This window comes from Corvus cornix, chromosome 8 (assembly GCF_000738735.6).
Source record: "Corvus cornix cornix isolate S_Up_H32 chromosome 8, ASM73873v5, whole genome shotgun sequence".
Lineage (NCBI taxonomy): Eukaryota > Metazoa > Chordata > Aves > Passeriformes > Corvidae > Corvus > Corvus cornix.
Window position 1 is genome coordinate 9,796,778 of NC_046338.1, and position 13,437 is coordinate 9,810,214.

General features: G+C 61.6%; 1 protein-coding gene across 1 annotated transcript in view; it reads left to right on the top strand.

Annotated features, from left to right (window-relative positions):
• Positions 1–13,437, top strand: part of PTCH2 (patched 2) — a 21,576-nt gene continuing 8,139 nt past the window's right edge. Inside the window, 7 exon segments of the mRNA XM_039556107.1 lie at positions 1–70; positions 73–299; positions 570–762; positions 10,550–10,739; positions 10,857–10,926; positions 11,168–11,259; positions 13,217–13,412. Of these exon segments, the coding sequence (XP_039412041.1) occupies positions 1–70; positions 73–299; positions 570–762; positions 10,550–10,739; positions 10,857–10,926; positions 11,168–11,259; positions 13,217–13,412 (1,038 nt within the window).

The following is a 13,437-nucleotide window of genomic DNA, read 5'->3' on the forward strand; positions in this document are numbered from 1 at the left end:
ATGGGCGCTGCCGCGGCGGCGGCGGCCAATGGGAGCGGCGGCGGCGGCGCGGCCCCGGCGCCCCCCGCCCCCGCCTCCCCTTTAGAGGCGCGGCGGGCGGCCGGCGGCGCACACACAGCCCTCCATCCGCACCGGCACCGGCACCGGCACGGCCCCGCCGCGCGCATGGGGGCCGCCGCCGCGCTCGGCCCCACATAACGGGGGTGCCCAGCCCCGCCAGCCGCCCCGCCATGCCGGCCGAGCCCCCCCGCGCCGCGCCGCCGCCGCTCCGCGCCGCCCGCCGCAAGCCGCTGCCCGAGGTGAGTGAGGGGCGAGCATCGCCCGCTCTCGCGGAGGCTGTGGGCCGGGGAGGGGAGTTCGGAGAGCGTGGAGGAGCCCGGGGCGGGCCGGGCGGGTGCGGGGATCCCCCTGTCCCCCGGCTCCGTGAACCTCCGGCACTCACGGTCCCGCTCCGCAGCCAACAGAGCGCGGCGGCCGCGGGCATCCCGCCCCGCTGCGGGTCCCCTTCCCTGGGCAGGGGCTCCCCCGTCTCCTCTCCCGGGCTGACCCGATCCTCGCCCCCTTCGCAGGGCAGGGCCGTGGGCCAGAGGACCCCGCTGTGGTTGCGGGCCCGCTTTCAGGCGCTGCTCTTCGCCCTGGGTTGCCGGATCCAGCGGCACTGCGGGAAGGTGCTCTTCGTGGGGCTGCTGGTGTTCGGGGCGCTGGCCGTGGGGCTACGGGTGGCCTCCATCGAGACCGACATCGAGCACCTCTGGGTGGAAGGTAAGCGCGGCCCTGCGGGCTCGGCCGCCCGTGGGAACGGTCCCGGTCCCTCTCCCGGCCGCGGCTTTGTCCCCCACGCGCGGCGCGGAGTGCGGGGCCGGCCGGCAGGCAGGTGACAGCGCGGGAGCGGGGCGGGAGGAGGAAGATGAGGATGCCGCCGCCGGGCGTCCCGCCAGCGGGGCCGCGGAGGACGGGCCCGTGGGTGCCCACGAGCGGGGGTCCCGTGTGCGCGGCCGCTCGGGCTGCGCCTTGCGCGAGTGCGTGGTGCCGAGTTGCAGAGGGACCCCCACGCGTGTCCCGACGGGGGTCCCCGCGGGACGGTGCAGACACATGCGACGGGGATGGTGCTGGACACCCCCCTCCCGGTGGGAAGAACCCCCGGGGACGGCCGCAGCCCGCACCGGGGCAGAGCCGGCGCCGCGGAGCCGCCAGTCCCGGCCCGGGACCCTTGCCCGGGAGGAACGGGAGCGCGGGTAGGGTCAGGCAGGAGCAAATCCCCGTTTCCGAGTGGAAGCGGCTGATCCCCCTCCTTTGTTATTAATAACTCCAGCGTGGATTTTCTCTCCCCGATCCCTGCAGCCCCGCTTCACGGGTCTGGGATTTGCTTTTCCTGCGCCTCCCTCCGGCTTTGGGGGGCCCTGGGGGGGCAGCGCCCCGAGTCGTACCCCCCGTCCGTGCCGCCGGGCGCGGCGGGGGGATCCCCCGGGCGGGGGTCCCCGCGGGGTGCTGTGCAGGGGCAGATGTTGCTCAGCGGAGGGGTGTCAGCCATCTTTGTGCGGGAGCGCTGCCTCCTCCCCCACGCCCCGCTCCCTGTGTGGTCCTCAGCTACTCTTGGATTTGGTTCAACAATAGAAGCAACTTTGCTCTCCCACCCCCTTTTTTTTTTTTTTTTTTTTTTAATTTAAAAAAAAGAGCTCTGCGCTCCCTGGCTGCTTGCACACAGATGCACGCACGGACCTCTGCCCAGGAATGCCCGGCTTTCCCACCTGCTCCCCACTCCCCAAGGGTGTTTGTCCCCCCTCCCCGGATCTCGTCTCCATCACCCCTTTCCGCTGCAACACGTAGCAGAGAAATCCAGTGATACCTCCCGGTCCAGCCAGCGCCTGAGCCGTGGCTGCTGAAGCAGGGACGTGCTCCCTCCGTGGTTCCCTCACTCTGGGTCGTGGCTCCGGCTCCATTGAATTTTTATTGTGCTTTTGGGGTAGCAAGGAGTCAAGAGTTTTGTAGAACTGTGGCCAGGAAAGCGGCTGTGGTTGTTCCTGTTAAGGGGAATGGGACTTGCGGCACATCAGGGTGGAGAGTGGGATGGGGAAGGGGCCAAGCCTGGGGACGGCTGGAAGCGCCCAGAAACACGGCTTTTCCTGTGCCCCACTGTGCTTCCCTGCTCGCACGGGCACAGCCAGGAGCAACTGCGGCTGCTCTTGGGGGATTTCCCCCACACTGCGGTCTGGCTGTAGTGTGGGTGCCGGGGGCCTCTCTCAGGAACCTTCTCTTTCTCATGGCTTCCCATCCTCTTCAGTGTCAGGGACTGGATTTAATTTTTTTTTTCACTCCGTGGTGAAACACCGCTGACCTGGGGTGTCCTGCCCCTTCCTGGGCAGCGGGTGCACTGGGTCTGCGCACAGTCCCTGCTCTGGATCTGCAGTGCCAGGCTGAGGATGGCGTGTGATGCCAAGGGTGATACTCAGAGCCTCCCCTTGTCCTTCCTGACAGGGCTCTTCCCCCGGGAGTGTGCACTTGGGGCAGACCCCTCTGTGCCTTGCTCTTGGGAGGCACAGCCCCAGTGTCCTCAGGCGCTGGCACAACCTGTGACCGACAATGATGATGCGTCTGAGATGGCTTTAGTCCCATGGGGTCCCTGGCAGGCACACATGGGTCAAGATGTGGGAGGAAGGTTTGCAGTGACACTTTCAGTCTCGTGTATCAGCTGTGGAGCTGCACCCCATAACCATCTGTAGGTCCTGGCCTCATTACTGGTCTCAGCTTCACTTTTCTGGTGAGATCAGAGCATCCCCCGTGTATACCCTGCCCTGATCACTGCACCCCATCCTGCTGCTGTGGTGATGGGCATTATCAGGGGACAGGAGGGCCTGGATGCCCCTGGAGAGCGGGACACAATTTCCCAGACTGTGTGGTTGGATCCAGAGCACTTGAAGCTGCTTTGGGTTTTTTCTCAGCCCCTATTTTCTCACATTCCCTGGTGTGTGGCAGGGTTGGAGTGTGCATCCTCTGCAGTGAGCCTGGTACCACTTTGCCAGGCTGAAGCAATGCAGTTCTTGCTCCTTGGCTGGAAAAGTTGGTGTCTCATCAGCTTGGTTCCAAAGGTTTAGGATCCCCAGGGTCCCTGAGCTCCTACCTCCTCTGGGTCTGTGAGATGCTTGTGGGAGTGTGGTTCATCCTAGCCCTGAGGCAGCGCTGTGGGATGTCTAAGGGGCAGGGTATGTGCGCAGGGAATCCCAGGCCCATCATCCTAGCCCAGTGAGTCCCAGCTCAGGGGCAGGGTGGTTTAGGGTTTCAGGAAGCCTGTGGCGACTGTACCTGATCACCTGCCTCTGCCTAGCCAGGCTGAGGGATGAAGGGTGGTGATGCTCCAGCCCAAACCACCTCACCCAGGTGAGGTCCCAGAGCTGCAGAAGCAGAGTGTGACCCTGTGCCAGACAGTCCCCGCTTCAGGCTGAGCTCAGCCCTCTGGGAGCTGGGATCCTGGCGAGCAGGGGAGGGAAGGGAGCTGCTTCCCATGGGAGCATGGTACTGCTGTCCCATCCCCCTCCTCCCCAAAGAGGGGAGCAGGGTGGGGCAGCCCTGTTCTGGCCCCATGACTGGGGTCAGCATTCGGGCCATACTGATGGTATGTCCTCCTGAGCCTCGGCTGTGATCCCAGCCACTGTGGGAAAGCAGAGGGTCCCCTGTCCCAATTCTGGGAATGTCCTTAGACCAGGGAGTTGGCTGAGGGGTTCTTGCGGTGTTCTGGGGTTACGCCTGACCTGCATCCCTGTTTGGGAGATGGAAGGAGGCTGTGTCACCCCATAAATTGGACTCGACTGTGGAAATGTTCAATTAGGCTCCTCCGAAGCAATTAGCCACTCGGAGGCTTTGAAATCCCGGCTAGCGGCGAGTGTTGAGTTACCTCTAGACACCTGGCAGCTGTTCCTGGCTCTCCCAGGGCGTCTTTAGGGCCAAGGGGCCGGGGAGGCAAGCTCTGGGCAGGCAGAGCCCTGGGTGGTGAATGGGTCTGCCTGATTTATAGCGCTGAGGGCTGGTTCAAAGGAAGGCCGGGTTAATTCCTAACCGGAACAGCCGAGCGCCCCGCACAGCCGTCGCGCTCTCAAAGAGCTGCCGAGTCTCCCTGGAGAAGACCCTGTCCCTTTCTTGGAGGGGTCATGGACACCCCAAATGTGCTGGTGGGATGAAATAGGATTCATCTTATGGGGGTGAGGGGAATTTACTCCCTTGTTCTCAGCTTGGGGCACAAAGCTGAGACACCCCCAACCCTCTTGGCAGTGGCTTTTGTCCTTCTTTGATCTCTGCAACAGTTCTTGGCACAGGGCATCCCTTCCTCGGCACCCAGGATAGGGCTGGGATGCAGCCTGGAGCTCCCCCCGCGACAGGGAAAGACGGAGAGGAGACACTGGCTGACTCTCTTTGCAGAGAGAGGGGCATAGGGAATGGGAAAGCCACAACAGGAAGCCAAGGACGGGGATTGAACGCCCTCTCCGCTGTCTGTGTGGCCCCTCTTCCCAGCCCCTGTCCCCACTGTGCTTGGTGGGTCCCGTGGAGGGGTGTGGGACAGCAGCAGTGGGGCTGAGTGGGATGCCACAGCCATTCCTGGGTGGGCACACGGAGAGGTGGGTGGTCTCGTTGCTGCCGGCGGGTGGGTTTGTGGGGTGGGATGTTTGTGCAGGGGCTGAGAAAGGAGAGGGTGAATCTGGGGGGGCTGTGTGGGGCTGGTACTGACAGGTTGGGGGGTTCTAATGGCAGTTTGTCCCCGTGTCTGGGGCAGCAAGACGCCTGCTAGGATCTGGCCAGAGCTGGCTTCACTCCTAAGGGGTGGCTCCTGGACTGCCATGTCCCTGCTCTGTCTCCAGATGGGTGTCCTGGGGAAAGAGGGTCCCCATTTTTCTTAGGGTGTGGTGACACAGGTATTGCTCTGCGGGAAGGGAAGGGACAGCCCAGGGTCCTTGGGGACTGTCTTGCTTGGCCTGGTGGGATTTTTCCTTCAGGACCCTGCTGTCTTCTGTTTGCAGGGTCTGGGTATTTGTGGGGACACTGTGCCCCTGTCCTCAGGGGCTTGGAGGAGTGAGAAGCAGCTGGGATGTTGCTGCCACGAACTCCTGAGGTCCCTGTTATCCCAAAAACCTGCCTGCCTGGCTCTCCCCTCTGCTCCAAAGTCCCCTCTGGCTCTGAAAGAACCTTTCTTCTCAAGAAGGGAGGGGGGAGAAGGAAGCTCACCCAGTAGCCCCCCACCCACCAGAAGATGGGGTCCAGGCAGTTCACCTTTATTTATTTATCTTTGGGAGGTGAGTGCAAAACCTCTTGCTCTTCCTTTTCCCTTCCTTGACAGCTTGATCAGCTTTTTTGGGCTGGAAAATTTTGCTAATTAACCCAAAGAGACTGGAAGACTCTTTACAGATGGCTGTGGCTTGTCTGCCCCTATCCATTTTGCTTTGCTTTTCAACTTATATATTTTTTTATTTCCTAGAAAGTGTTTTTCCTTTTTCTTTCCCCTCTTTTTTTTTTTTTTTTTTTTTTTTAACTTGGACATATCTACGGACTTAGGGAAGGGGCTCTTTTTTTTGTGTGTTTTAAATGTTATTTGGCGGCTGGGAGGGGGCAGCGCCAGGGCCCAAGAAGAGGGTTTTATTATCTGCCTCTCCCTCGGGCCTGGAAAAGTGGTCTGAGTTCAAAAAATTCATTTCTTGCCTGAATGAAGCCAGCAATGTGGAAAAATTTCACCATTCAGAGGGGGATGAATGTATGTTTCAACCACACATTAAGTGACATTAGCAAGCAGTGGAGTGCCTAATGTGGCCATTTTTCACAGCAGCCAACAGAGGGGGTGATTAGCATAATTAGTACAGGCAGCCCTATACATATGGAAATGGCAAATGCCTAAATGCCAACACCAGTGGAAATTTATGTCAATGCTGACAGGAGTCTTAGCGGTGAATAGTTCCCAACTGAATCCCCTCTCCCCCCCCCCCTTTTTTTTTTCCCCCCTCTCTCTCTTTTTCGGGGGTCGCGCTGTCCCCTCGGCGCTGGCCGGGGCGGTGCGAGCTCCCGGCTGCCCCCCTCCCTGTGCTGGGAACCGCCGCCCCCCGATTTGGGGTAATAAAGACATTAATTTAGCTTTGCCGTTAAACAAAAGACTTCGGCCGGGGCCGGCGGCTGGGGAGCTGGCCCCAAACGGGCCCTTTCAGCCCCTCCGCCGCTGGCTTTTTGAAGGCATCCCCGTCTTCTGCCGCCCCTCTTGACTTAGTTGGGAGCCCCTTCGGTGGGGCTGGGTTTAGTTGGAGGTGCTGGGGCGGCGCCGAGCCCTCGTCCGTCCCTTGGTGCTGCTGGGGGCACCCATCTGTCACGCAGCTGCCCCCCTTCCCGGGACCAGCCGTGGGGTGAATGGGGCCGGGAGGACGTGTTTTGACAGGATGGGGCCGCCGGGCTTTTGGCGAGGCTGGCGGTAGCGGCCGGGACAGGTAAAAATGGCTCTTTCAGTGTGCCCTGGGCGAGACTTCCTCCGGAGCAGCATGGGTCCTTTCACTGCCTCCCTAATCCAGCTAATCCGCCCCACAACACTTTGAAGGTGGCCTCCGGCTTGCACGCCGCTCAGCACGGGGAAGCTGCAGCCGAGGGATGCTTGGGGCGGTGCCTCGGGACCCCCTCCCACTGGGATACGGGATAGTGCTTGAGTTGCAGGATGGTTCTGGCATCCCTCTGAAGCCTCCGGGGCTCTAATCACCCAGGGTGGGCATCTCTGCCAGCGGGATGCACTCAGTCTGTGCCGCTGTTTGCCCCCGTGGGTGCCTCTTGTAGCAGTGGGGGTACTGCAAAGGGGGTTCCCCATGGGGATGGCTTTTCCCAGGGGATCTCAACTTGACCTTGCCCCACTCCCAGCTGTGCCTTTGTGGTGGTTTCCAACCCTAGCACTGGGATGTTGTGCTGTAGAAAGGGGGCTGCTCGTCAAGTCCCTTGCTAGTGGGCCCAGCTGGAGCTGGGGCCAGGGCTGCAGCATCCCCTGTCATCAGCTGTGCACCAGCCGAATCTGGGACTCAACAACATTTGTTGCCACATCCCTTAGCCCCATGACACCAAGCGGGACAGGGCCTGGTTTTTGGGGGCCAAGCAAGAATGCATACCCAGGAGTGTTCCCTCCCCGCCATCCTGTCCCACCCAAGTCACCCAAGTGGTGACAACACTGGCAGTGTCTGGGTACCATCTGCAGTGTGGTGGCAGTGCTGTTGACCATGGCCTCTACCCACCCTGAGGGGACACAGCCTGGTTTTTGCAGCATGTGTCTCGTGGGGAGACACCAGTGCCTCTCTGTGGTCCCCAGCACCTCCCACATCCCTCCCTCGCCTTCACCCTTGACAGGCAGGGAGGGCTCTGTGTGGGGCTGGCAGCCTGCCCCGACCCACTGCCCTCCCCATGCCACCCAGACATGCTGCCCTGGCACACTCAGCTCGCTGCCCCCCACCCTTGGGTGCTTGGAGACAGGGCACCACGAGGTTTGTCCACCTCCTGCACTGGGAGAGCATGGTGGGAGGTCCCCTTGCTGTCATAAACAGCCGGCTGGCTGCGAGGGAGCCAGCCCCGGGCTGGGGGGCTTTGCAAGACCTGGCATGGGCTCATCTGACCCCAAACCCTCTGAGTCTGGGAGGTTCTGGCTGCCCCTGGGGGGGATGTGGAATGAGCTTCCAGGGCAGGGGGGCAACACAGGGGCTGAAGCTCTGTCTTGGCTGGAGCAGCTGAGGGCACAAGTTGGTCCCACTGTGTGAGGGTGAGCTGGCTGCAGTGCCTGCTGTAGGTCCTGTGCCAGGAGGGTTTAGGGAGCAGTGGCAGGGGAATGGCTCAGGCAGGGTGGCCGGGAAGGGGGCAGGGAGGCTCCGGCCCTGCTCTATAATTTTGTGGCGGATGCTGTAATTATGGGGAGGGCTCCCCCCGCGTGGCCTGTGGATGGGAGGCAGCCGCACACGCAGCCGCCCTCGCTGCCAGGGACCCTGTCCCATCCTTGGCATCCACTCTCCCTGCTTGGGCACAGGAGGAGCCTGCTCTGCACCCCGGCTGTTTGGAGTGCAAGTGGGCATAGGATCCCAATACACCGTCCAGCCTGAACTGCTCTGAGCCTGCACCCCGTGACCCCCCCAGCATGAAACCCTCAGCCAGTGGTACCAAGGAGCAGTGCCCACCCCAGCGAGGATGCTCCTGCAGGGCATGACTGCCTCGGGGCACTGTCCTGCCCCCAAGCCCTGCTGTGGGATTTCGGGGGGATGTGGCGGTCCAGGGCAGTGAAGCCAAACCCTGTCGGGGAGCAGAGCAGGCTGTTAGTAAGCAGGACCGGACGCCTGATTGGAACCAGAGAGCCCTTTGCATGAAAAAGCCAAGGGCTCCCTTTGTTAATTGGAATTTTAAAAAAAACCAACAAAACAACAACAACAACAACAAAACAACAACACAACAACAACAACGAAAAAAGGAAGATTTTACATACAGTTCCTCATTAACGTGCTCATTGTTGGTATCGGGGTGCCCCCCCAGCCTCCTCCCGGGCCGGGGGGCTGCGTGCGGCGTGGGGCGTCTCGCCCCGCTCCCGGGCTGGCCGGCCGGCGGGCGCGCGCCCGTTTGAAGTGTCCTTGGCAGCCCTGTGTGCGCTGCCTTGTCTTTTCATGTTGCTCTTTGGTTAATTAGGGTGTTGGAATTTGAGGCTTCCTCACGGCCTTTGAAGCTTGCTGACGGCTCGAAGTGCCCTGTTCCAAATTAACACTAATTACAAGGGACGGCTTTTTATTTTCTCTCTCTTTTTTATTTTTTTTTTTTTCTCTCTTTAATTTTTCGGGGGGCTCGCCCCCACCCCATGCTTGCAGATGTGTGGCTCCTCCCGCAGCCGCGCTGGGCGGAGATGCCGGCAGGGCGTAGCAGGATGCATCCCCCGGGAGCAGCAGCGCTGTCGGGCACCCCCTCATCGCTGTGTCCCACCTCCCGCCCGGGTTCGGCGTGGGTGGCATGGCTGAGATCAGAGCAGCCTGGCGCACCTCCTGCCCGACCTCCCAGCCTGCTGGGAACGGGATGGGCGTCCGGCTTCTCCCCCTCCCCCCCCCCCCCGCCCCGACACCCACCCTCCCTGTGTCCTCGTCCCCTCACCCTGGGTGCTGCTATCCCCTCTGACACACACACAAAAGCCGTGGCCATGTCCCCCCCTCCCTGTCCCTGGCACAACCTCTATCCCAACTGGCATCTGATGGACACCAGCTGCTCCCTGGCCCAGCCAGGAACAATAAAGATGCTTTGCCCTCCCCGTTCCCAAAAAGCAGAGGAAAAAAAAAAAAACCAAAACACCAACCCATATAATAAGTCATTAAAAGGGAAGATTCTGCTCCTTATTTGCGGTCTCACTATGGCCTCCTCGGTGCTGGCGGGGGGCCAGGCCCGCCGGGGCCCCCGCCTCTTGCTGAGGGAGCGTCCTGCTGCAGATGAATCGTGACCTCCCCCTGCTTTCCTGGGGCTGGGCAGGAGCTGGCCTCGCCCCTGCCAGCAGCACTGCCTTGAGATGCATCCCATGCCGGGCATCCTGGGGTACTCCAGTGGGTGGCACTGGGATGGAGGCTACACCCCAGATGTGCCAGGGCAGCATCCCTCCCACCCTGGGCAGGGGGCTGGGAGCAGGGCAGCCAAGTGCTGCACTTGGGAGGGGTCTCAGGATCCACTTCCCACCCTCCTCCGGGCTGTGTTGTCTCCCCTTTGCTACGCCAGGAGGGATGGGAGCCCCGCATTCGAAGGGGATGGGGACAACTGTCCCCGGGATGGTGCTCAGCCACACAAAATGCCATGCAGGGTTTGGTCCCAGCCCCAGCCACGTTGGCTGGGAGGGGATTCCTCTTCCACGCCGAGGCAGCCACAAATGAAGTCGGCGGCTTCAGCCGGAAACCTTGGCCCTGCTGTGCTTGGAGCTCTCCTGCTGCTGAAGGGGAACACATCCCAGAGCCTTGGCAGGGAAGAGTGATGTCCCCAGCACCACCTCTCTCCCCTGTCCCCAAACCTCTCGTGGGGCAGCCTACACCTGCAAGGACTTTGGGGTGCCTGCCTCTCCCTATACTCATTCCCGGCCTGCCTTGGGGTGCCATGCAGGAGCTGGGCTAGCTTGGGGTGCCCCCATTTTTGCTTCCTATGTTGTGGGCTGGTTTTGGGCATCTGCAGCACCCACCACAGTGCACAGGTGGGAGTGGGCAGGTTGGGTCTGCTCTGCTTCACCAATCATCTGTCTGTGGATTTTTCCCGGGAAAAGCAAACTCAACAAGCTGTTCAGGTGCTGGGTACTGTGTTGGTGGGAAGGGGGATGCCTGGTCCAGTGTGTCCTCAGGTGGTCCCTGTTTGGATCCCTTGGGTGTGAGCACCCAGAGGATGCAGCAATTGGGGAACCCCACACCAAGAAGCCCCTGTGAGTTAATGTGGTACCATCTGATGCTGCGCGGCCTTGATTCTGCTCGTCCCATTCCCTGCTAGTGGGCAGGACAAATTGGTGGGATGGGGGCTCTGCCTGCCCTGGCACTGACAGGGCACATCATGGTCCCCTCCACAGCGGGCAGCCGTGTGAGCCAGGAGCTGCGCTACACCAAGGAGAAGTTGGGCGAGGAGTCCGTCTACACCTCCCAGATGTTGATCCAGACCCCGAAGAAGGATGGGGATAACATCCTGACGCAGGAGGCCCTGCAGCTCCACCTCGAGGCGGCCCTGGCTGCCAGCAAGGTTCAAGTCTCACTGTACGGAAAGTGAGTCCGGCTCCAGATGGGGGACGGGGACCCCCGCCGTGCCCGCACATCCCCCTACCCTTTGTCATGTCCCCGGTGGGATATGCCCATTCTCAGCTCCTCCTTCTGCCTTTCCAGATCGTGGGATTTGAACAAGATCTGCTACAAGTCGGGTGTCCCCATCATTGAGAACGGCATGATCGAGAGGGTAAGTGCTGGTCACGGATGGCCCCCCGGAGCCCCTGGGGGTGGCTGTTGACCCACGGGATCAGTCCATCAAAGAATGGCAGTGGACGGGCTGTGGTGGGGACAGGGCTTGTCAGCCCCAGGTGCTGTGAAAGCACTGCTGGCTGGATGTGGGAAGACCCAGGTCTGGGAGGCCCAGCAAGGCTGGGGGAGACTGGGGGATCTGATCCCTCCCTGCTGACCCCTTGCATCTCCTCCTACAGATGATAGAGAAGCTGTTCCCCTGTGTGATCCTGACACCACTGGACTGCTTCTGGGAAGGCTCCAAGCTGCAGGGAGGCTCAGCCTATCTCCCGTGAGTGTGTGTGTGGCACTGTCCTGAGGCATGGGAGGGCCATGGGTGGGAGCAGGAGCTGGGGATGCTGCCAAGGGGCTGTGCTTGACCTCCCTTTGCAGCTTGGCTCTGCCTGCTCTAAGGTGCCTCAGTGCTGCTGCAGCTTGTCCTGCTCAGCCCTAGGCTGGTCCCACCACCATTGCTGTCCTGCTGGGTCAACACCCTGGGGACGGGTCCCTGTCCTCCCCTGCCTGGCTTCGGTGGCACAGGTAGGGCTGCACTGCTGCAGGGGGGCTGCAGCCCACAGGCAGGAGCTGCCCATCCCTGCCATGCCGTGCTTTCCCACCAGCCAGGGATGGGGATGCGGGGACAGTGGCTGTGCTGCGGGCAGTCCCTGAGGCTGCTCTCCTGCCCCTGGCAGCGCTTTGTGGGTGCCACGATTGTGAGGGGGCACCCACACTCCTGAGCTGTGTCCAGGGGTGCGGAGGGCACAGAGTTCCTGGGCTGGGTGGCGAGTGACTCCCAGCCGGCTCCTCGCACCACGGTGGTGGGGCTGGGGACCCCGGGCTGGGCCGGGGGAGCCTCCCCCACATTCCTTCTGTTTACGGGTGTGTTTGTCCGGGAGAGCTGGGGCGGCTTGTGCATTGTCAGTAAACGCAGCCCTGTGCTTTCTCATGCTAATGCTGCTCTGAAAGCTGCCCCTTGCCAAATAGATGAAATAGTGGCCTTATTCAGGCTGCTGCGGACGGGAGGAGGGGAAAGGGGCCGCAGCATCCCCAGCCAGGACTAGGGGGCTGGTTTTGCCCCCCCAACACCTCAGGTTCTCCCCATCCCAGGCTGGGGAACTGCAGGGAGCAGGAGCAAGTGGGGCTGGGGTGTCTGTGCCCAACGGGATGCTGGTGGCATTGCCTGCCAGGGTGGGCAGCGTCCTGGGCCTGGGGTACATGGCAAGCAGGGTGGCACCAGAGCAGCGATGGGACTCAACTCTCCTCGAAGCCGAGTGAACGGGTGCCCGGGCGGGCACCCCGGCTGAGTGCCGGCCAGCCCATGGGGACTCGTCCCCCTTTTTAACGCCGAGGGGTGAGCGGGGCGGGAGCTGGGAGAACAAAGAGCAGCAATCTATGGAAAGACAAAGGGATTTGCCCTGGCTCAGTGAAGCAAGCGAAAGCAGATAAAAGGGGCTCTCTTTGGAAGCAGCAGCAGCTCCGGTTGGTATGTGGGAATCTCGAGCGGCCGGCTCTGGCCCAGCCAGCCTTCATGAATTATTAGGCTGTGTTTCTCCCCAGAGCCCACACTTGCTCGGGGCTTTTTCTTCCCCTCTTTGGAGCACTGGGCTGGGTTATTGGCTTTTTTGTGTGTCCTTTCTGTCCTAAAAAAGAAGCCAAGTGAGGCTGGAAGCTGGCCCCCAGCTCCCCAGGCTGGGGTGGAGGGAGCAGAGCATCTGCAGGCAATGGGAAGAACCCTTTTCCTGGGTATCCAAGTCCCGTGGGGTCCTGCTGGACCTCCAAGAACCTACTCCACACCCAGCACTGTGCTGAGCCCCCAGGACCTCTGCTGAGCCTCAAACTCCAGCCTGGGGAAAAATGGCAGGAAGGGCTGTAAGGGATACCAGGAGCTATTGCCTGCCTGCTCCCCTCTATCAAGATGTTAGCCCACGGGCAGTAATCGGCCTGACTGCTCACACAAAGCGGGGCCAGGCAGCAGGGCCGGCTCCCCCCGCTTTGTCCCGGACTAACAGGATCAGGCACGCTACTTGACTCGGGGCATGGCCCGCTGCGGCACACAGGGCACGGGGGATGCTGTGGGCGGCCCCGGGAGGGGGTAAGGGATGCGCTGGAGACTGATGCTGCTCATCTGCATCCTCACATCCTGCCTTTGAGGGCACCCCCAGCATCCACAGGATGGGTTGGCAATGGTGGTGGTGGTACTGCATGTGGTTTTGGCATCCCCCATGACCCCAGTGCTGCTCTCTGCCCAGGGGCCGCCCAGACATCCAGTGGAGCAACCTGGACCCTCTGCAGCTGATGGAGGAGCTGGGGCAGTTCACATCCTTGGAAGGCTTCAAAGAGCTGCTAGACAAGGCAGAGGTGGGACAGGCTTACATGGAGCGGCCCTGCCTGGACCCCCAGGACCCCCAGTGTCCCCCCAGTGCCCCCAACAAGCAGAGCCAGCAGGTGGGTCACAGTCCATGAGGACCAG